This window comes from Tamandua tetradactyla, chromosome 1, assembly GCF_023851605.1.
Source record: "Tamandua tetradactyla isolate mTamTet1 chromosome 1, mTamTet1.pri, whole genome shotgun sequence".
In the NCBI taxonomy this organism is placed as follows: domain Eukaryota; kingdom Metazoa; phylum Chordata; class Mammalia; order Pilosa; family Myrmecophagidae; genus Tamandua; species Tamandua tetradactyla.
In genome coordinates, this window is record NC_135327.1 from 78,822,447 (window position 1) to 78,846,866 (window position 24,420).

Here is a 24,420-nt window from a genome sequence, read left to right on the forward strand (position 1 = left end):
TTACCAGGCATGTGTAAACCTTGGAGATACACTGGTGGAACAAGATATGGTCTTTGTTCTCAGTGAGTTTATAAGCTTTTGGGAATTCAGTCAAGAAAATAAGCAAATTCATCAGAATATAGTAAGTACAAGGATGGGGAAATTTCAGGAAATTATAGGAACTCACAGGAGAAAAGGTTGGTTTGGGGGAGGGTGGATAAGAAGAATCAGGAAAGGCTGATGAGAAAAGCAAAACCACCCATTTAACAGAAAACAAGATGTATTTCATGAAGCACATTTAAACACAATACGTTTTAAGGAACTGACAATTGGTCCCGATAACAACCGCATTCCCTTACACTAATTCTAATAATAACAAATCTCACAAAAGAAAACAGGTTCCTCTCTATTCTTGCTTGACCCATCTGGGCTCTGGAGTCAACTCCTTCCCAAAAGGCATTTTTATCACCAGTTGTTAGAATACTTATTAGTTTTTGCCTGAGACCAAATGTATTTGCACAGTCAGATGCAGAAAAATGCTCTCAATATTTCAAGTAGAAAGAGATTTAATGCAAGGATAAAGGCCCTGGAAAAATAGACTCTAGTCTGATCCTCTGAGAAGTGGCCCCCAGAGAAACGCTGCTTAACGGGTTCTCTGGCAAGGCTGCTGCCCTCCACCTCATCAGAAAGGCCACTGTGGGGCCCCTGAGGACAACACCACAGTACAGTAGCTGTGACTCAGGGAGCAGGAAGCTGCTGTCCAGGCTACAGCAACTGTCTGGTAACTCAGACGCAGTGGCCAGCCAGGCTAGCCCAGAAAGGCCACCACCACGCAATGGCCTTTTGATGCTGATGGCAGCTGGCAAATGGGCACTGGGGCACTGGTGCAGAAAAGCTATTCCTCAAAGGCTGCACTTACAGCAGCCATAGGCTAAACAGCAGGAAGATCCCCGAGTCTCACTTTCACCTCCCCAAGTTTCACTTTCATCTTCCAAAGCTTGCACCACTGCATCCAAGTGAACTGCATCCAGAAGAACTGGGAAATGTAAATTTTGAGCCAACCATTTTCTGTACTAGAAGAAGGCATGCAAGAAGAGAAGGGGAATGGAAAGGGTGCCATGGACCAAACCATGGTATTTACCATACTGAGCAATGGTTTTGTAATCAAGACATTAGGATTTAAGGGATGCTTTTGATTACTGAATCATATATGGATATTCCTTTTTACTTTCTAGCATGTCAGAGTAGACAGAGGGAAATACCTGAAATCTCTAAATTGTAATACAGCTTCCTTGCTCTCTGATAATGATTATATAACCTTTATCTTCTGCCCCTTGTACTCAGTTTCCAGTTTTTCAACTTTAGAGTCTTGTAATCACTAAGGACAGGTTCTAATGTTTATTAATGAAGGGTCTTGGGTCAGCCCAGAACTAATCCAGCCCAAGTCTAAAGTGATCTTGATAACCAAAACTGGATCTAACCAAAGTGGGACTTCCTGACATCGCCAGTAACTTCGACTTTAACCTACAAGTCACTTATACCTCATTCTGCCATTTTCTTACGTTCTGTGACTAAGTATGTAATCAATCTGCACATGCTTAATAATTAGATCAACTCTAATTAAATCATCTGGGGCCACTGTGCTCATTATCCTAAACCCTGCTCACCTTTTTCTCTAATAAAACTATCAAAATTACTGCAGTTTGGGGAGATAGATTTTGGGCTGCTAGGTCATCAGCTCTCTTACTGCACACCTAGTAATAAACTCTTTCTCTCTTTGAAACCCGGTGTTTTAGGAATTGGGTGTGTTGGGCAGAAGAATCCATGGCCTTTGTTCAGTTAAGAGTTTTGTGATGCTGGCAGCTCCCAGGCACTCCACCCAGTGGGTTTCCTTTTCTGGATTCTTTGTCATGGTGGTAACTCTGTGTACTGACTAGGGATATTTACAGCCCTTTGAGGCAGGAAGATTACATCTATCATGATGAGCTTTGTGATCTTAGTCACTTATTTAATCCCTCTGGGTCTTCACTTTTTCACTACAAAATGGGATCCTATTAGTTACCAATGTCGAAATTCTGTTGTAAGGACTAGATGAGCCGATACATTTAGTGGTCTTAGAACAGTGTGAGACATCTAATAAGCAGCTATTTCCATTTAGGGTCTGGGCTAAAAAGAGGCTCCATGACACTTAATGTTCAAAACCATCAATAGGAACCTGGAACATTTGTTTAGGCGAGTACCAATTAAACTCTTACCATTACGCATTTTGTATAGAATATGTAGAGACATATTAAGTTCTTCAGAAAATGATAGACTCTAATTGCTGGATGAAGTTGATTTCTTCTGGTGTGTAGAATTCTACTTCCTGTTCCACCATTAATTATAGAGGAAAGAACTTTGTGGTTATTTGAGTAAGAAAGTTTCAGTAAAGTTTACAGACACAAGCCTCCCTAATAGGTCAAGACACATAGTTTCTTTTGCTATGCTGTCAAAATTAAAATCTATCTATGGTTTCCTCGCCTTAGTCTATAAAAGAAAATTTTACAATAAAATGATTATTCATGTTGAAAGCATAATAAAAATAATAGCTGAATATATACCAAGAGGGCCCAGAGTTGATTGAAAAGGAGAACTCACTGTTCATATTTCATCTAAGCCTAAGAGAAAAAATACAATGTGGTTTCCATTGTGCAGAGTAACTCAGGCCTTCTGATAACCAAATATTGGAAAATTCTCCAAGGATTCTGCCCAATGTCTGGGCTATGGCTATACTATTCTAAATTGTAGACCATGAGATGGAGAGAATTAACTCACCTTTCTTACTACTAAGGTAAAGATGTAGTGGTTCTGCTCTCTTGTACTAGGAAGAGATCTAGGGATGAAATAGCAAGAGGCCCTACAAATCATGCCCACTTCCTCCTCCTCCATGGCTTTTCTCTCACATTGTCTCAGTGAACACAAATATTGTAACTGGTTGTGCTGTAAATAGGAAGTATAGATTCAGCTCCTTCTCTCTATGTTCTAATAGGATGTCTGATATAAACACAAAACTTAAGTTCTTCAACATTTGTTGGCCATAAGGAACATTCTGGGAGTTTCTGCGTGCAGGCCTCTAGCTGGCGAGATGATTTCAGTTTTTGCTCTGAACATTAAAATTTAAAGCTCTACACATGAAAATGTTTCTTAAGGGAAAGAATTGAGTTTTTATGCTTACTCTTTTAAGTTCCCAGAACTTAGTGTGTTGGTTCCCAAAGTGGAACATCTTGAGGACAAATCTTAATAATTAAGAGAGTGTTTCTTACTCAAGAAAGTGTAGAGAATTCTGGGTTAAATAAAGTATGGCGGGTTTCTCTACTCTAGGTTCTCAAAACCTTTAATAATTATTGTGACTCTCTAATAGTAAGGCAATGTAAGCAGGGTTTTCATCCTTTTTAACCATAGAATTCTTTCCCCATGGAATGCTAACAAATCCATTGAAATTAATGCATAAGATACAGCCCATGAGTGCTATGCACAGGCTATAATATGCATACCTTCATCCATCATTGCTATCATACTACTTTTTGCAAAAAAAGACAAAAGAAAATCTAAAAAATAGAAAGAATCAAAGGAAGTACCCACATCTGTAATATTAAAGTCCTGGAAGATGAAAGGAATAGGAATGCATGGTGGCTGAAATTCTAGTCTGTTGGAAGCTGAAATATTGACAAGATTACAAATCAATAGTAAGAAACAGATTTGGGGCCACTAAAGCCCTCTGCTCTCCTACTACATGTCTAGTAGCAAACTCTTTCTCTCTTTGAGACCCTGGTGTCTCAGGAATTGGTGATTGATCTTTTTGGGCAAAAGAATCCACAGCCTTTGTCTGATAACAATTTGGCGACCCTCCAGGACAAATGCTGGAATCTCTGGAGCCCCAGCAGAGCAGGTAAGCCAAGTAACTGAGCCTTTTGAGGCCGCTGTATTGAATTCAGTCTAGAGGCTTGGCAACCAGGGTTCTCTCTTCTGCTGGCACTCCAGAGACTTTTGGCACCTAGAAAAGCTTCAAAGAGAAACCATTTCCAGTTCCATGTCCAGACATCTGAATGGGTGAGTGGGTCATCAGCGTAAAAGTGGAGTGGGGAGTACATAGGAGGTTCAAGTCTCCTTGACCTGGGCCTGGGTCATGCTTCCAGAATGATCACCTCTGCTCTGACCTCTGCATCTTCTGATTTTGGGTACCATACTGTACAGGGTTTGAATCCCTGACCTAATCCAACACTTAACTAGTGTTTAATGAAATTAAGTAGGCCTGTTTAAGTGTTAGCTGGTGTGTTACCTAGGTATTGGTTAATTGTTAAATTGGTGTGATAAGTGCTTTATGTCTCTTTATTTATTTTTGCATGGGCAGGCACCTGGAATCAAACTTGTGTCTCCAACATGGCAGGAGAGAACTCTGCCACTGAGCCACCGCGGCCCGCCCTGTTTTAATTGATGTGTTTGGGGTGTGTTCTGTGTAGGGCTTGAGGCCCTGGCCTAAATTTGTCTGTTTACCATACTCCTAAAAAATGAGTAATTCAACAATTAATTGGTATTTAATGAAGTTAAGTAAACGCTAACCGGTGTGTTACCTGGGTATAGTAAAGAGTTGATGTTTGTTTAAGCATTTAATGTCTTGTTCTAGTATGCTAGGTACCGGAATGCACCAAGAAACAGAATGACTTTTAAAAGAAGGAATTTATTAAATGGCAAGTTTACAGTTCTAAGGCTGTGAAAATGTCACAGTTAAAGCAAGTCTAAAGAAATGTCCAAATTAAGGCACCAACAAGAGGTTACTGTTCTGGTTTGCTAGCTACTGGAATGCAATACACCAGAAATGGAATGGCTTTTTTCAAAAGAGGATTTTAATAAGTTGCTAGTTTACAGTTCTATGGCCAAGAAAATGTCCCAGTTAAAACAAGTCTCCAATCTAAGGCATTCAGGGAAAGATACTTTGGCTCAAGAAGGCCGATGGCGTTCAACACTTCTCTCTCAGCTGAAAGAGCACATGGTGTCTACAGGCTTTCTCTTGGCTCTACAAAAGGGACTCTCTCCAAAATGCTTCATCTTTTAAAAGATTAATGTGTGGTGTCACAACTTTATGGAAGCTATCTGATCAAAAGTTACCACCCACAATTGGGTAGGTCATATCTCCATGGGAACAATCAAAAAGCTCCCAGCCAGCAGTATTGAATGAAGATTAAAGGACATGGCTTTTCTGGGGTCCACCACAGAATTTAAATTGGCACACACCTGTTTGTTAGCTGGTGCGTTCAGTCTAGTTATTAATTGGTATGTTCCTGCGTTTGTGTTAGTCAAATATTCCTAACTGGTTACTGATTACAGAAATGCAGCTTTTGGGCTGTACTGGAAATTGAAAAGATTTTGGTTATGAGTCTATAGAAAAAGGTTTTATTTCTGTAACATAATCTGGCCTCAATATGACTTAAAATGAAAATGCTACCATTATAGTTAAAGATACTACAGTTAGCATTGCTCTGCAAAAAGGGAGAAGTGGTATGAGATAATATATTCAATCTTTTATTTATCCTTCTCAAAAGTATTTCTCTTTCTGTTTCTTGTGTAACTAATTTTCTGTTTGTGTCTGTCTGCATTTTCAATGCATATTTTCATATCTCCAGATGGTAACAGCAAATTAATAAGAAAATTCTTAAAGAGCTCTATTTGAACTGCTTAGAAATAATTAGTTATCTGATATAAATATATAAATTGATGCTTCTGAATTAAAACAGTAAAAAGAGGAAAACTCTCTGAGCAGCAAGATTAAAAAACCTTAGTTTTGTAATTACTATAAACAAACTTGGACTTTAGAAAGAAGTTGTCCCTGGAATTTCCTTAACATAGCAGAAAACTGCCAAAGGGCTCCCTCTGGAAAAAACAAAGACCTCTTTCCATTGGTCCTGGGCATAGCTTTTAGTAAAATAAATCTAATAATTGGAAATAGTTAAAAGAAGAGCATAGGAACAAAATTTCATGGCCCTCACCTAAAACTTCCTAAACAAAACTCAGCAAGTCTGATATCTTTCTGGTCTGTGCACCTAAAGCAGTTATGGGGGAGGGCTAGACACCCAAAGATATGGTGAGGTGTGGTTTAGAATTCTTGTTTTACTGGGTCTGGAGATTAGAAATGGTGAGCGTAAAAATGATATAGAATAGGCTAGGTTTGTTAATATTTTTTGCAGTGGTAACTAGTAATCAAATTATTATTAAAATATAAATAACTTTGGGATAGGACTAACTGAATAAAATCTAATTATCAGATTTCAGTAAGCAAAGTGAAAGATATTTGAGAAATATGGAAAAGTTTTCCTGAATTTAGGCTTGGGACAAATTAAACAATTGGAGTTTATTTTCCAGAATTTGATAGTCAATGTATTTTAAAAATAGTTTGTATTTTATTTTTTATATGTTTTTTAAAAATGGTTTGTATTTTAAGATATTATGAAAACAAAGATTTTTTTCAACTACTGATAAAGTTATTTTATAATAAATTTTGAGTTGAACAAATGCGATTTTATTCTGCTTTGGTGTGTTCTCCCTAAAATCTATATGAGTTTATTGATAAAATAAGCTAGTATTATAAATACATTCTCAAAATTCCTCTTAAAATAGCCTTACTAGATAGATTAGATTAGATATGAGAATATACCTAGTAATACAACTTATATAAAGTATAATTGAGAATATGCCGATGCTTCAAATATACCCTATTTGAAAAATTGGTTAAGTTTAATAAGAAATATAAACAGATTTTTAAATAACCTCAATTACCTGGATTTCAAAGAATTGGGCTTTTGGTTACTTGGCCATTTGTTACATCAGCATGTGAAATAATTTGAATTTGTAGTGTCTTGGTTAATTAACCAGAATATTTCTGTTAGTAAATGTTGTCATAAATAGAGAAAACCTAATTCGCAACTTCAAAGAATTTATATTCTAGTTAGAATATGCTTGTACAAGGGCACAGTATAAGGCAGTGGTAACGAAGGAATAAAAATGCTGAAAGAATTTAACGAATGACCTCTAAAGTCCTCATAGAAGAGATGACACGCATGAGACCTTTAAATAAGAAAGAACCACTTAAATAAATAGAACTTTGAACTGGTTCTTAGAAACCGTAACTTAATTTTGTAAACGGACATAATCCAGCTATTATTTAGTAGTTGGAAATAATGCTATTGAAAATTTGAGTTTTTCTGGGTGTAAATACCCTAAATATGAAAAAGCTGATTACATTTCAAACTTGGGGCTTTTCTGACTTTCGAAGGTAGTGCTGAATTAGACTGAGAGATTTTAGGTATGTTGTAAATGATCATTTGTGTGAGCTGAGCATAAAATATATAAATGCCTGGCTGCATTCCAAACCCAAACATAAATTTCTTCCTTCTTCTGTTATTTCGTAGTATCTCTGTCTCTTTCCCCCTTCACGAATACTGTTATTGGAGGGAAGAATGCAGGTTCAAAAGTTTTGTGTATCATATATTTAAAAAAAAAAAAAAAGAAAGCTTTTGTGTTATGCTAAGCACGTCTACAAAACAAAGATATTACATCAGAAAAATATCCTTGTTAATATCCTTGGCCTTCTCCTCCTTTATTTCTGAAGACAAGTCTTCTCACTATTAAGGGAAAAACTATTACAAATAATTTGTTCTTTCACCTTGTAAAAGTAAGGTGTGAAATAGTTTAACCTATTGCATAGGAGTATTCGGGAAGTATTACAGTGGTTAAAAGGGATTTTCTATCCTGTTGCTCGTTAAAATTGTATAGTTAAATATTATTCATATATTTAGAGATTGTATAAAATTCTAAAATTTGACAATGTTCTCACTGTCCATGTTATATGCTGATTCTAATTTGTGTGATATTAAGTAATGGTATGGTATTGTTAGTCATGGTTTTAGTTATTCTTAAAGGCTACACATCATAGAAACAGCTAAAATTGTCACTGCTTTGCTCTAATACTCTCTGAAAGTATATGTGGTCAGCTATAGGCCAGAGCTCCAACAGTAACAAGGAAAAACTTTAAAAGAAAGGCAGGACAAACATGGATTTTGTATTTCATCTGTTAATTAACATAACTGGTAAATATACAAAAATAAAAGAGAATAAAACCTCTGTTGTGGTTTCTTAATATAAAACAACTGTCTAATGCTTTTATTTCTGAATACAGTTTCATTTAAAAATGCTTACAAAGGGTGGGCCACGGTGGCCCAGCAGGCAGAGTTCTTGCTTGCCATGCCGGGGACCTGGGTTTGATTCCTGGTGCCTCCCATGAGAAAAAGCTTATAAAAATTAAAGCCCAGGACTTGGGGGAAGATGGCGGAATAGGATAGGTCGAATTCATCCTTGCTCCAGAGAACAGCCAGAGAAGGCACAGAAAAAAGACCGGTACAGCGATCGATCCCAGGATGTAAGTGACCTGGGAGGATCTTCTACACCACATAGGGAGGCCCTGGTTGAAAAAGCAGAAAAACTGAGACACAGAGAACCAGAGACCAGCCAGCTAGTGCAAACAGCCCAGCACGTCCATTTCTACACAGAGGTCCAGAGCCGTCAGGAGTGACAGGGAGATGGGGACAGGAAATAAAGCCATGTTCCTTGAACATGTTAACCTCACAAATGCCACCCCGCCCCATGACCTGTGACGCCCCCACAACCCACAAACCTGAAACCTGACAACGACTCCCCTCACCGGGCTCAAAGCACCCCGCCACGACTCCCCTCTCCATACATCTCTACCTTACACATGTGCACAAGCCTGTCCCAGCCCTACCCATCTCTCCCAGGCAAGTGCAGAATCTCACCCTGCCCTTCCAGAGACCCACATACCCACGGCCAGCCCTTTAACCCCCATCTCCGCCTCCCTGCAGGCAGTCACATGCACATCTGAGCTGCACACTTCATACGCAGGCCACACCCCCACCCAGCCCATAAAATCTCTTAACCCAGCCTGGCCCCCCACTGAGCTCTGCACATGTGTGCATCAGCATCTGGCCCACCCACTCAGCTTTGGGTGGGGGCTGAACAGAGCATATGGGCCTTGCCCCAGCCACAGCAGGCACAATCCCACCCCACTGCACCTCAGTTTTGTGCACATGCACACCAGGGCCCTGCTCCCAGACCCATACACACCAGGACTTTGCCCCCCAAATCCATGCACCAGCACAGCCACATCCTCCTTGCCACACCCACGTACGGACCTCTTGACCCCTGCATTCCATACCCCCTGCCCTATACAAGGGCACACCCTTGCCCCACCTTATGGCACAAGTGCCCTTCTCCCACACCTGGTAGGTGTTGTCGGGCACATCTGTGGTACCTAGCCTCTGCCCTGAAAAATTGAGCATGCCTACTACACCCCACTCCTGCACCTGCGGACCCATGCCAAGGCCCTTCCCACTTGTCATCACCCACCACTGACACAAACCCCACAGCTTCCATAACCTGTGTCCCATCCCTATACACTCAAGCATCTGCATCCTGGCCCCCTGGGATCACTACCCCTGCACAAGGACACCCACGCCACAAACTTTTTGTGCCATGAATTCTGTGCCCTGTACCCAACATCCTGACATCCAAGACCAACATGCTTCACGCACCCACCTGCACCCTGACCATGTACCAGCCCCAGTACAGTGCTCAGCACCCCCATCCACCTCCTGCCACACCCTACTTCTGTGTCCCTTGGGCTGCACCCTGCTCCTGTGCTCCAAGGCTGGCCTGAGCTGCACCTTGGCCCCATGACCCCCACACAACACATCCACAACCCCATGACCTGCACCCCACGCTCACAGGCATCAGCATAGAGTCCCTGATCCATGCATATATCTGCACCGCAACCTATCACTGCACTGGTGTGTCCCTCCCCACACCCTGCATCCTGCTCCATACCCATCCAGAAAATGCAAAGCTTTAGACTACTGAAGGAAATCAACATCCAAAGTAACCTTCTCAAGATATTTACATGCCACAAAGACAACAGAAGATCACTAACCATATGAAGATGCAGACAGATACGGTCCAGTCCAATGACCAAATTAAAACACTGGAGACACCAACTTTGGAACAATCAGTGGGATGGCTAATGACATAAAGAAGATCAAGAAGACACAAGAAAAGCATAAAGAGGAATTTGAAAGAATAAATAGAAAAAGAGCATTAAAGATGCTGTAAACCAAATAAAAAATATACTAGAGACATACAACAGCAGACTTGAAGAGGCAGAAGAAAGAATAAGTGAACCAGAGGACAGGACAACTGGTTTCAAACACACAAAAGGGCAAATGAAAAAAAGCTGGAAAAGTTTGAATTGAATCTCAGGGAAATGAAAAACAAAACAAAGCACACAAATATAAGAATCATTGGTGTTCCAGAAGGAGAAGAAAAGAGTGAAGGGGCTAGGAAGATTAGTGGAGGATATAAAGGGTAAAACTTCCCAACCTTTATAAAAGACATAAATATGCAAATCAAAGAAGCCTAATGAACTCCAAATAGAATAAACCCAAATAGGCCTTTCCCAAGACATGTACTAATCAGTCTGTCAAATGTTGAAGAGAAGCAGAAAATCCTGAAAGCAGCAAGAGAAAATGAATTTACTACATACAAGGGAAACCATATAAGACTGAGTTCAGACTATTCAACTGGCAGGATGGAGGTGAGAAGGCAGTGGTATGATATATTTCAGGTCCTGAAAGACAAAGACACCAGCCAGAATTCTGTATCTAGCCAAACTGTCCTTCAAAACTGAGGGAGAAATTAAAATTTTCACAGACAAACAAAAGCTTAGAGAATACGTCAACCAGAGATCAGTGCTACAAGAAATACTAAAGGAATTCTTCCAGTTGAAAAAAAAAAAAAGACAGGAGAAAGAGGTGTGGAGAAGGGCACAGAATTGAAGGGTACTAGTAAGCATAAGCTAAAGGATAAAAAAGAGAAAGAAGGATAAGAACATATAGCTCTGACAAATAAAATCCAAAGGATAAGAAGGTAGATTCAAGAAATGCCTTAACAGTAATAACTTTGAATTTAATGGACTAAACCTACCAATTAAAAGATACAGATTGGCAGAATGGATTAAGAAATATAATCCATCTATACACTGCTTACAAGAGACTCATCTTAGACTCAAGGATACAAATAGATTGAAAGTGAAAGGATGGAAAAAGATGTTCCATGCAAGCTGTAACAAAAGAAAGCAGGAGTAGCTATATTTTACATCAGACAAAATGGACTTTAAATGTAAAGACATCATAAGAGACAAAGAAGGACACTATATACTAATTAAAGGGTCAATTCACCAAGAAGATATAGCAATCATAAATGTTTATGATCCCAATAAAGGTGTTCCAAAGTACATGAGACAGACATTGGCAAAACTGAAGGGAATGACAGATGTTTCCACAATAATAGTAGGAGACTTCAACACACTAGTCTCCTCTATAGACAGAACAATCAGACAGAGGAACAACAAGGAAATAGATCACTTAAACAATATGATAAATGAATTAAATCCAAAAGATGTATATAGGTCATTACACCCCAAAACAGGATACACATTCTTCTCTAGTGCTCATGGAACATTCTCCAGGATAGATCATATGTTGGGGCACAAAACAGGTCTTTAGAAATTTAAAAACACTGAAATTATTCAGAGCACTTTCTCTGATTACAATGGAGTGAGGCTGGAAATCAATAACTACCTAGGAACAAGAACTTTCACAAATATATGGAGATTAAATAACACAATCTTAAACAATAGTGGGTCAAACAAGAAATTGCTAGAGAAATAAGTAGCTATCTGGAGATGAATGAAAATGCAAATAAAACCTAACAGAATTTATGGGATGTGGCAAAGGCCGTGCTGAGAGGGAAATTCATTGCCCTACATGCCTATATTAAAAAAGAAGAGAGAGCAAAAATTGAGGACTTACCAGCACACCTGGAACAACCTGAGAAAAAACAGCAAACTAACCCCAAAGCAAATAAAAGAAGAGAAATAACGAAGGACAAAGCAGAGTTAAATAAATGGAAGAACAAAAACACAATAGAAAGAATTAATAAAACCAAAAGTTGGTTCTTCGAGAAAATCAATAAAACCACTAGCAAGGCTGACAAAGAAAAAAGAGAGAAGACGCAAATAAAATCAGAAATGAGAGAGGGCAGTCATTACCACAGACCCTGAAGAAATAAAAGAAACATTAAGAAGATACTATGAACAACTAAAGGTCAAGAAACTAGACAACTTAGATGAAATGGACAAATTCCTGGAAACACACAAACAAACTACACTCATTCAAGAAGAAATAGAAGATCTCAACAAACCAATCACAAGTAAAAAGATTCAAACAGTCGTCAAACTCTTTCTCTAAAAAAAAGCCCAGGGCCAGAAGGCTTCACGGGGGAATTTTATCAAACATTCCAAAAGGACCAACACCAATCCTGCTCCAACTTTCCAAAAGTTGAGGAAAAAAGAACACTACTGTCATGATCAGGTTCATGTGTCAACTTGGCCAGGTGGTGGTACCTGTTTCTCTGGTTAGGCAAGTGCTGACTTGTCTTTTGCTATGAGGACATTTCATAGAATTAAATCTTAATCACATCAGCTACATCCACAGCTGATTCCATTTGTAATCAGCCAAGGGGAGCATCTTCTTCAATGAGTGATGCTTGATCTAATCACTGGAAGCCTTTTAAGGAGGATTCAGAAGAGACAGGCTCTTTCTGCTTTGGCTGGCGAGACTCTCCTGTGGAGTTCACTCAGACCCTTCATTGGAATCGTCAGCTTCACAGCCTGCCCTACAGATTTGGGACTCTACATTACCACAGTTATGTGAGAAACTTTTATAAATTTTATATTTATGAATATTTCCTGTTGATTCTGTTTCTCTAGGGAACCCTAACTAATACAACTGCCTAACTCATTTTATGAAGCTAAGATCACTTTAATACCCAAACCAGGTAAGATACTACAAGAAAGGAAAATTACAGACCAATCTCTCTAATGAATATAGATGCAAATATTCTCTACAAAATATTAGCAAATCGAATCTAACAGCACATTAAAAAAATTATATACTGTGACAAGTGGGAGTTATATCATTGAATGAAAGGATGGTCCAACAAAAGTAAATCAGTTAATGTAATACAGCACATTAACAACAACCACAAAAAAATTAAAGCTCAGATTGTGTTAACTACTATCTTTAAATTCTCAAATGCTTTGCTCTTTATATAACCTAATAGTTCCCTGAAACTTTAGTATCTGTGTGACATCTGAGACTCAATTTAGTTCTCTAGCTCTGAGATTCACTATAAGCCCATAGAGAACTGCTAAAAACAAACAAACAAACAGAAAGAGACCAAACTCTGATTAAAGATGTGATGAACTGGTCTGGTTAAAACTAAGGTAAATGAATATACAAGGTAAAGAAAATATTGCCTGTATATTAAATCCTTAACTTTTGTGTAAGACAAAAATAAAAATATTTATTTTGTCTAAAATTTACATTATCTAACTTAATCTGTCTAACCAAACAATTTAATTCAGATTTATTGATAAAGAACTCAGAATAAGAAACAATCTAATGTTCTGTACAAGTTAATGTTGTGCAATGATGCATTTCAGAGTATTTTGGGCAGAAAATGAAGAAGTGTTTGCAAAGTCCCTTGAAGGACTGAGAAAAATAGAACTATTAAGCTCCCCCATCTGGGGAATTTCTGACATTTTCTTAAGCAAGACAGGCTCCCAATTTAATAAGACAAGGCCTCAATTTTGACGCTTGCCCTTATGAAACTTATTTCTGTAATAACAAACTGAACCTACTTAGAATTAGGGCCTAAGAGCCATCTTCAGAAAATCTTTGCTATTGCTCAAATGTAGTTTCTCTGTAAGTCAAACTCTGAGCTTTCACCAATATGGGACATAATTTCCAGGCTGTAAGACTGTCACTGGCAGCATGAAATATAACTGGCCCTGGGCACTGCGGGACATAACTGGCCTTGGCATCATGAGAAGTAAGTTCCAAGGATGAGCCTGGCCCTGGCATCATAGATTAGTTGGCCAAAAAGGGGTAAAGAAATTGAGTTTCAATGGGTAAGAAATTTCAAATCGAGTTGAGAGGTCATTTTGGAGGTTGCTCTTATGGAAGTTTCAGACAGATATTGCAAACTGTCAACTATTGTAACCCCTGACCAACAGTGTTCCTGGAAACCTTGAAAGATACTGTATGCTCTATAAAATTTTACTTTGTTTGTTTTTCAGAGACCTGAAATTTTCAGAATGTTCCAATGCCAGAGAAACTCTGAAACTGTGAGATACTGGGCTCTCCAAGTATAATAAATAACTGGTTTCATTGTTTCATCCCTTTGCCCCTAAATAACAATGCCCCATTTTAGCCTTGAAGCAGTTAAAGAGTCATCATGCAGATATTCCTCAAGATTGAGAGATAATTATCAAATGAGAGGGAGGAACTATAACTGAGAAATCAGGATTTAAGGGATAATTTTGATTACTGAATCATATTCTTTTTTGCTTTCTAGGATACTGGCATAGATAGCAGAATATCTGAAATACCTGAAATTCAGCTACCCTGTTGAAATGAGTGTAAAACCCTTTATCTTGTGCCTTTGTGACTGTAAGAGCTGTGACGCCCTTTATCTGGTCATATTCTCATAAGCAAAGGCCTTAATGCTAATGAAGTCAGCCATTAACTAGCCTCAGCTTGGACACTGGTAAATCGTATCAGCTAGATTCTGCTATTGAAAGATAACTTGTCTCCCTTCCTTTGGCTTACACCTTTAATGCTGAAGTGATAGCTCTGCCTCCCCTCCTTTTAGCTAATGTTCTCCTATTGAAATGATAACAATAACATTTTTTCCTTTTCTGCTTTGAACTTGCTATTCACAATGACCTCATCTCCCCTTGCTAAAATCCTTAAAAATCCTTGAACCTCCTAAACTTGGAGAGACAGATTTTGGGCTGGTAGGCTTATGTTCTCTTACTACATGAATAGAAATAAATTCTTTTTCTCTTTGAAAAAAAAAAAAGAATCAATGGTGGAAAATAAATATATGAATCCAGGTAAAGGTTTCTGAGCCTCAGCAATATTGATATCTTGATCTAGGTGGTTCTTTGCGGTGGGGGCTGTCCTGTGCATCATAGGATGTTTAGAGACATCCTTGGTCTTTATCCACTAGATGACACTAACACCCAGCACCCTGACTGTGACAGCCAAAAGTGTCTCCAGACATTGTCAAATGCCCAGCAGGGGGACAAAATCCTCCTTGATTGAGAATCACTGGTTTACAGTTAAAAGCATTCAAAATCAGAACAGCAAGAGAATGCATAACTTTTAAATCAACAGACCTATCCAACAGAAAGCAGAAAAAAAAGAGCAACAATAAGAAATACTTTAAATAAACAATATAAAGGTGATAAAAATAAATCCTAATATAACAATAAATAGAATGAATGTAAACGTAGTATTTTAGTCAATAAAAAGACAGAGACTCTCACATCAGAATAAACACAAAGAATCACACTTTACAAAAAAGACAAAGAAAGACTGAAAGTAAAGGAAGAAAAAAGATACACTAGTCACAAATGAGGCTGAAAAAATTGGAGTAACAATCTTAATAACTAATAAAATAGAACTGAAAGCAAAGAATATCATAAAGAACACAGACTGGTAAAATAAAGATAGTGAAAAAGATATAAATATCAGAACATTTACATACCTAAAATAGTGTCAATATCTATAGAATATAAAGCTTACGTAAGTGAAGTAAGACATAAATTAAATATTTTTGCTAGAGATTTTAATACACCCATTTAAAAACTTTAAGGACAAAGAGACTAAAGAATATGCAACACATGAATAATAAAATTTAAAAATTTAACTTATATATGCATATATACACACATATGTATTTATATATATATGTATACATGCATATTTATAGAGAGAAAAAGCAAAAGAGACAGAGAAAGAGAGAGAGAGCCTTAGAACAAAGAATGCAAATTCTTTTTGACGCCTAATAAGATATTTATAAAAATTGAACTGATGCAGGTTACAATAGAAACCTCAACAAATTCCAAAGAACTAATTTGATATAGAACATAATCTCTAACCACACCCAGTAGGAGCAACCTCAAAGTTATGGAAGAGAAGATATGTCTCTAGACACCAGTCTTCAAATATTCCATTTTGGAGAATTTAAAATTAAACAATTTCATGTCCTGATTCATCATCTTTTGATTTGTTGAATTTTAAATGTATGAATGTGTTTAAAATTACTGGGCAAATTCTAGCATGGTGTAGGGATATCATGGTATAGCATAGCATGATAATGCATATGATTTATTAAAATTCTAAATTATTGTGAAAGCAAGTTTTGCAACTTGTAAGCATATTATGCCCATGTTACCTGTTCAGTTATATTTTCATGATTTTAACTGCACATTTATTTCACAGTAAAGAAGTTTTAATAGAGGCTACTTCCAAAAGACTCAAAGGAGTGGTTATTTTTAACAAGGATAATCCTATAAAGGGTTTTGAGATAAATGTTATTTTAACATTGGAATGTAAAATGAAGAGGTGAAAAATGGTTGTATAGACACCTTCTCAATTTAGTAGGCACTAATTATATTGTTCAAGTTATGTATCCTAACCAACGATTCAAAGCTGTTCCTGTAATATGAATAAGTCAGGGGTATTACTGAATCTTTAACCTCTGTGTTCTATACTCATGCTCAATTAGATTTTTTTTTTTTTTTTTTGCATGGGCAGGCACTGGGACCCGAATCTGGGTCTCTGGCATGACAGGCAAGAACTCTGCCACTGAGCCACTGTTGCACTGCCCCCTAATCAGATTTTATTTTTTAAAGTCCAGATGCAGTTGCTGAATGAATAATCACAAAGCCATTTCTTGTAAATACTGATTTCTAACCAACCTGCCTCTATTTACTTGTGTTTTTTGTTTGTGTGTTTGTCAAATCATAAGCTTCTGTTCATTTACTGACATTTAAAATCTCTCTCCAAGTCTCTGCTGATTTGGTAAGAAGTCTTTGTCTACAATGTAAAACTGAAACAGCTGAGTATACATCTAAGGGCCAAGTCTAGACTGAATGAAATCTGGAAATTAGGGTAGTTTGCCATGATGCATCCAGAAAATAAAGCTACCTGACAAGGTAAATCAAGAAGCAACCATTTATTGATTGCTAGGCAATAAAGGCCCATTATCCCATCAATCCTTCTCAACAACCCTAAGAAGACTGCATTTCCCCATCCATTTTGAAGCCATACATCTGACCAATAGCAGAGTGTAATCCTAAGCCTGTCTGCCTGTCACAAACCACGTGAACTTTCCCTATCCTGTGCCACTGGAGAGATACTCATTCATCATTGTCTAGTACATCATAAACCACTCCACATATAAGGGCAACAAAATGCTATTTCATTTTTATGACAGCAGTTATGTTATAGTTATTGTCCCAGCGCTGGGCTCCTGAGGTCTTGTTTAAGGATAGCATCAGTGAGAGGGTCAGTGTGCATGGCTACACAGTGCTCCCACATCCAAGCCTCTTATTGTGTGCAGTTGAAGGAAAGGTACACTTGCTTCGAAAGCTCTAGAGGTCACAAGATGCTGGAGGCATCATGAACTGGGATCACTTGGACATTGACATGGCCCACTGATGTGGAAGGGCCACACTTGAGGCTGTCCCAGAATGAGCTCGAGATGCTGTTAGAGGCAGTGTAGGTCTCACTCCCTAGGCAGGCAGTTGCATGGACTTGGGGGCCACTGGATCAGCATTTCCTCATTTGGGAAACCACAGAATAAATGAAACAGACACTTGTGGTGGATTGAATTGTGTACCCTGGAAAGACATGTTCAAGTCCTGAGCCCAAGTCCTAGGAATGTGACTCATTTGGAAAGAGGATCTTTGAAGATGTGATTGGCTAAAATGAGGCCAAACTGGATTTGAGTGAGTCCTAATCAAATATGATTGATGTCCTTATGAGAGGGGGAAATCTGGACACAGACACACACACAGGTGCAGGGGAGAATGCCATGTGAGGATGGAGGTAGAGACTGAAGTGCTATAACTGCAAGCCAAGGATGGCGAGCAGACACCAGAAGGTAGGAAGAGGCAAGGCAGGATCTTCCCTTGGAGGGAATATGGCCCTAGTAACACCTTAATTTGGTCTTCAAGCCACCAGAACTGAGAGACAATACATTTCAGTTGTTTCTAGTCACCCGGTTTGTGGTACTCTGTTACACTAGGTCTAGGAAACTAAGATACCACCACTAAAATTCTAGAGCTGGATCTATGATTTGATCTTTGACAAGACACTGCAAATTCTGGAAAATAAGTTACTAAGAATAGACAAGTTGTGAACTATTTCTGGACCTCGGGGCTGAGCCTCAGACCCACCCATTCATTCACCATGGATGATATTTCCTTTGGTGCTCCAGACTCAGTATGTCCATCACTGAATTCATCACCTTTCCCCTAAACATGCCCCTTTCCCATTGTTCCCTAACTCCTGGAATGGCATCAAAACTCCCCAGCCACAGGAAAGCACAGCAGTAAAGAGTTTAGTCAAAACTAGATCTGGTACAGATTGGCAGAATGGACTAAGAAACATAACCCAGCTATATGCTGTTTACAAGACTCATCTTAGACACAAGGATGCAAATAGATTGAAAGTGAAAAGATGGAAAAAGATGTTCCATGCAAGTTGTAACCAAAGCAAAGCAGGAATAGCTATATTAATATTGGAAAAAATAAACTTTAAATGTAAAGACATCGTAAGAGACAAGGAAGGACACTATATATTAATAAAAAGGACAATTCACCAAGAAGAAATAACTGTCATAAATATTTATGCTCCCAATCAAGGAGCAGCAAAGTACGGGAGACAGACACTGGAAAAATTGAAAGGAGCAAAAAATGTTTCAACAATTAACAGCAGGAGACTTCAAAACTATCAGAATTACTGCAGTTCAGGGAGACAGATTTGGGCCGCCAGGCCATCTGCTCTTCTACAGCATGCCTAGTAATAAACTCTTTCTCTCTTTGCAAAACAAAAACAAACAAAAAAACTAGATGTGGGATAAAATATCTAAGTGTTTAAGGTGCTAAATAAATAACATTTATAATTAAAGTGGGTGTGAGAGAAAGTAGGCGACGGCAACAATGAAGGATGCAGGCTAGGGGTAGCTAATGTTCACTCTAACTGATTATAGTCAAGCAGATTTACAGGCTCAGTTTGCCAAACTGGGGCTTTTCTGCGAGAGACACTAGAAATCTGGATTTCTGTGTGAAATCTCGACATTTTAAAATTGTTGATAATTAATCAGATTTAAAACAAAATAATGTGGATTAAACAAAATATGTTTGGTAAGCTGTCCTTCTGCAATCTCTGCTCTGGATTGATGGTTATCAAACACTTCTATTCAAGAACTGTTTTTAAAGCAAATTCAATTTTTGTCTGTATGGAAATCCAATTTAGCAAGTAACCACTATTTGTGCAAAAATTTCAAAAATTATGTTTCTGCATCTTTACAATAATGTGTGTATTGTAAATAGGCTAACGAAGTTGACTATGAAAGCTACAAGAGTGCCAAAAATATTTCTCTGATGGCTGGTAAAGAAATAAGATACCCTTTATTATATCAGAAAAAGGGTCCAGGTTATAAAAAACTCGTAACAATCCATTATTTCCTGTGATAATGGATGATGTTAAATCTGACATTGTGTCTGACTGTATTAGCAGCATATTGCATTACTGAAGGAGGAAAGACTGACCTCAGTTGAATCTGGTGTGTGGCTTTCTTATGTCAACCATCAAATAATTACACCATTCTCTGCCAATAGTGTAAGCTTGTCAATGTCCACAACCCCTGAATTTAATATGCAAATTAGATGAAATCCATTTATTCATGTAAATTTATTTTCATAGTTTTAAAACTATAAGATTTATTTTCAAAACTAATCAATGAGAATGGTAAAACTTTTAAAAGTAGTTGTCTGGGTGTCTAATTTTTTAGCATATTTTGGTTCATTTACACAGATGAGAAAAATCGCATAGAGAAATTTCTTCTCTTCTAATAAACCTTTAACTTTGGAGCTTTCATAATTTTGAATAAAGCTATACTGAAGGTAAAGTCAACTTTCTCCATCACCATGGACACACACGGAATTTTCCTTTCCACCAGTACACTGTGCCTTCGTCTGTGGGTGCTGGCTCTGACTCTATGTATAATGCCACTGTGCTTTGAATACAAAAGCAGTAAGTATGTCGGAATAGCTGGTGAAAAGAGACCTATGATTATGTTGGAGACAAAACTAAAATTTCATCCATATGGATTGGTTGCTTATATATTGTTTGTTTCATCTTATAAACACATGAATCTACAAAACAGGCTTTTCATATTAACTCATTCATAAGGAGACAAGCCTCTGTAGTTGCAAAGGTAATGGCGTTTGGGTCAAACCACACCTCTCTGTGCCATCTCAAGCTCCCATGGAATAAAAATGGCAAGAGCAGCTTTCCTGGGTAGCCTGCAGAAAAAAAAGGCAATGCATGGGTGGTCTCCCATGTGTCAAGGTCTGGTGGGTAACATGTCTGATTGTGTTTTTGTTTTTGTATCAAAATATTATGCACACATAAGGGTGGAATATGAATAAAAATACTTCTACTCTAAAACCACATCCACAGATGGTTTTCCAGCGGACTCTCATGAGTTGGTCTTGCTCAGCCAGTGAGCAAGTGAGGCCGAGAAAGGGTATCCCACTTACCGATAAGGTACATGCCGATCCAGTCTCCTGCGTCCACCTCCTCTTTGATATCCCAGTGGATGACGAGGTCCTGTGAGTGCCCGATGGAGTAGTAGGAGCTGCTGACCATGAGCGTGGAGCGGCTGTCTGAGGTGACCAGATCGGTGTCGCTGGTGGAGCGGGGGATAGTGACGGCATTGTGGGGGCCGTCCCTGAGGTCCCCGTTGTGGAACTGGTCGGGGTTGTAGCTGTATCGCAGAGGCTCTTTGCACCGGCGCCGGCTATGTGAGTTCCTGGATGGAGATGCCATGGCGGCCAGGCCTAAAAACCTGTTCTGGTACAGATTCTGTGGGGACAAACAGACAACCAGCAGCGTCAGGAGATGTGTTGGTGGCTCGGCCGCTGTCTTCACAGGGGCCGAAAGATGTGCTGGGAGAAGTGAGCCACAGGTGAGCTGCCCTCTTGGGCAGATTTGGGACATGACATAGAGCAGCTTCCTCATGACACATTCTGTGGCTTGGGTCCCCATGAGTTCCCCAATGAGCCTTAGTATCCCCGGCTCTGCTCTGGCCTCCTCTAATCTACTTGAGCCTAGAAGGTGTGCGGTGTGTGCAGATGGCCCTGAAGATGTGAGTGTCCCCCAAACAAAGTGCTGCTTTTGATCTCTCCAAAATAAATTCAACTGGATTCTCCTCCAGGGTAACGATGATTATTAGTATCAAACATCTCAGTCACCCCTGCAGCGTTCAACGCCCTACACAAAACCAAGAATTTGAGGTGGTCCAGGCTGGGTAAGGTGGGCCTTCCTTCCCCATTCAGACCCCTCTCTCGCTACAGAACATCTCTGGGCCATCTCAGATTTCTATTAAGGATTTCAGTCATCCCAGTAATCTTTTCTGAGCATCAAATTTCAATAAAACCCAATCTCAGAAAATTGTGTCTCTTCTGGAACCAATATTGTTGTAACATTGCACTTGAGATAAAAAAAAAAATGCATGTTTTTCAAAATTATTTATTGATTATAACAGTGAGCACTTAAAATGAGCTGAGCTGATTCAAGGAAATAGCTTGATTGTTTTGGATACAGATTACCTGCAAAACATGGAAAAAAAAGGTATTATATGGAACTTGTACAAGGGATTCGTTTTTGAAACAAGCAAGGGTGATTCTGATTTCATCGAAGTAAACTCAAATTGGGATTTTAATTTCTAGGGCTGCTGGCTATAGAAATACATGATGTTCTACAATTAATGATACTTTTGTTTTCAAGAAGAGAAAATTAAGGGGAAGGAGAAGCTTAGACCCCCAGGGGCTGTAACTTATTATACACATCAATCAAATGCCAGCTAGCTATTGACTTCTTGCTTGTCAATGAGAGGATCAGACCAGTACCAGTCTCCTTTTTAATTGATATAAATCTATTTTGCAGCAATTTAGACCTGTACATTTTCTGTCTTCCAAGACCAGGACACATATAAAAAATCCATTAGCCTGATAAAGTATGGAACTGGCATCCCTGATGGTCACACGACAGGCATTTTGATTCATTCTTTGCGAATCTTGTTAGGCATTCCATTAGCCTCACTGATGGTACCCAGGGAATTACTATGAGCAAAAGAGCCAGGCTCCAGAAAGCATCTCAGCACACTGTTGGTGACATAGATCCTATTTTTTTTTAATTGCTTGTCACTATAACAGGTTGATAATAGACCAACCATGGTGTTGCCTTGGAAACTAGTTCCTTTTGCAGGAAGGCAGGCAAAGCACCTGAGCCACGGGGGGCATGAACCACCCATCCACCTCTCCGCACAGTGACTGCTTTGGGCAGTTTGGGAAGGATCCCTGTAAACTAGCCATGTCTAAGGGACTTCATCCAGCAACCTTTGCAAAATCTCCAAAATAAAAAGGCTGCTGCTAGAGCATACAATTTCTTCATACTTGTGAGACTAATAGAATTAAAAACTGGAATTAAATGAAACTGCCAAGTGTATCATTATGAGTTTTAGCTTTGGAGTTGGACCAAACTACAAACAAAGCTAGTGCAGCAGTCCCGACCACGTATTCCTGGTCAAGTTACTTAATCTATGTGGGTCTCAGTTTCATCTGTAAAATGGGGCTGTTTTCAGGATTTGATGAGATAAGTCAAGTGCAGAGCATAGTAGGTACTCAATAAACTCATTACTATTATTATTGCTTTCAGCAATGAAGCTCACTGGTAAAGTGGGCCTCTCCATCATCTCCAGAGTCCTCACACTTATTGATTCTGTTATGGATCCGTAGATCCTGCCCAGGAGAGTCCTCCAGGTTTCCTTACAAAATTAAAAATTGCAAATGTTAAACAGTCAAATGACTTTATAAGGGTGCTCTATATACCAATATTCAGCAGGACTCCCTTTATTTGTAAGCTTTGTACTTGATAGGATATTTGTGCATTCATGTTGAGGAGGCCAAGAGAAAGATTTTCATCTATGTGGTTTCAAGCAGGGCCTCAAAAGGATTATAGAATATTTCTCTTTTTTCAAGGACAAAAATGGGGTTACATTACTTTTACCATAATTCCCTGGAAGCCAGGCAACTCTCCTGAAACTGTCTAGTTGACCAAGGATTATCTTCCATATAGTGAGAACCCAGTGCTGAAGGAAACATCAGTCAAGAAGGATGCTTGTTCCATCAACAAATGGGTTGCTAAACAAAATGTAGTATTTGTATACAATGGAATATGATTCTGCCATATGAAAGAATAAAGTTCTGATGCATATGCAATACGGAGGAATCTTGAAAACGTTGTGCTCAGTGAAATAAGCAGGACACATAAGGACAGATACTGTATAATATCATTGTCATGGTCAGGTTCAGGTGTCAACTTGGCCAAATGGTGGTACCTGTTTGTCTGGTTGGCCTAGTGCTGGCCTGTCTGTGGTGATGAGGACATTTCATAGAATTAAATCATGATCATGTCAGCTGCATCCACAGCTGATTCCATTTGTAATCAGCCAAAGGGGAGTGTCTTCTGCAATGAGTGGTGCTTAATCTAAACACTGGAAGCCTTTTCAGGAGGATTCAGAAGAGACAGGCCTCTTCCTGCTTTGGCTGGCAAGCCTCTCCTGTGGAGTTCGTCCAGACCCTTCATTGGAATCGTTGGCTTCACAGCCTGCTCTGCAGATTTTGGACTCTGCATTCCCGTGGTCATGTGAGACACTTTAATAAATTTTATATTTGCAAGTGTTCCTTGTTGATTCTGTTTCTCTAGAGAACCCTAACTAATACATCTTGGTACTAGGAGTGGTTCCTAAGAAAATGAATCTTAAAAAAGGGTTTTTTATGAATGGTTTTCTACTCTGACTGGACTCAAAGGCACTAAGGACTCTGATTCCCATAATCAGAATGACACTCTCAATCCATGGAGTGAGTTGGCAAAAGAGATAGTCAAAATATCACCATTCGATTCTCCTAATGCTTCGCTTGTAGAAGCCAGGCTTTGGGGGATAATATTTTTTGACACCTTTACAGAGTTTTGTGGAAATAAGAGGCATAGGCATGTTGGCTGGTTGTTGTTAGATACACTGGCTGCATTAAGGAGTGAAAGGGATGGGCTTACGACTTCAAACGAGAAGCTTAAG

General features: G+C 38.8%; 1 protein-coding gene across 2 annotated transcripts in view; it reads right to left on the reverse strand.

The window, feature by feature from the left end:
• The window catches only part of HECW1 (HECT, C2 and WW domain containing E3 ubiquitin protein ligase 1), a 257,016-nt gene extending 235,872 nt beyond the window's left edge, over positions 1 to 21,144 (reverse strand). For both annotated transcript variants that reach the window (XM_077119360.1, XM_077119358.1), the window contains exon 1: positions 20,822 to 21,144. In XM_077119360.1, coding sequence (XP_076975475.1) covers positions 20,822 to 21,110 — 289 coding nt within the window. In that variant the 5' untranslated portion in view covers positions 21,111 to 21,144. The remainder of the gene's footprint in view (positions 1 to 20,821) is intronic.
• Positions 21,145 to 24,420: the final 3,276 nt, after the last annotated feature.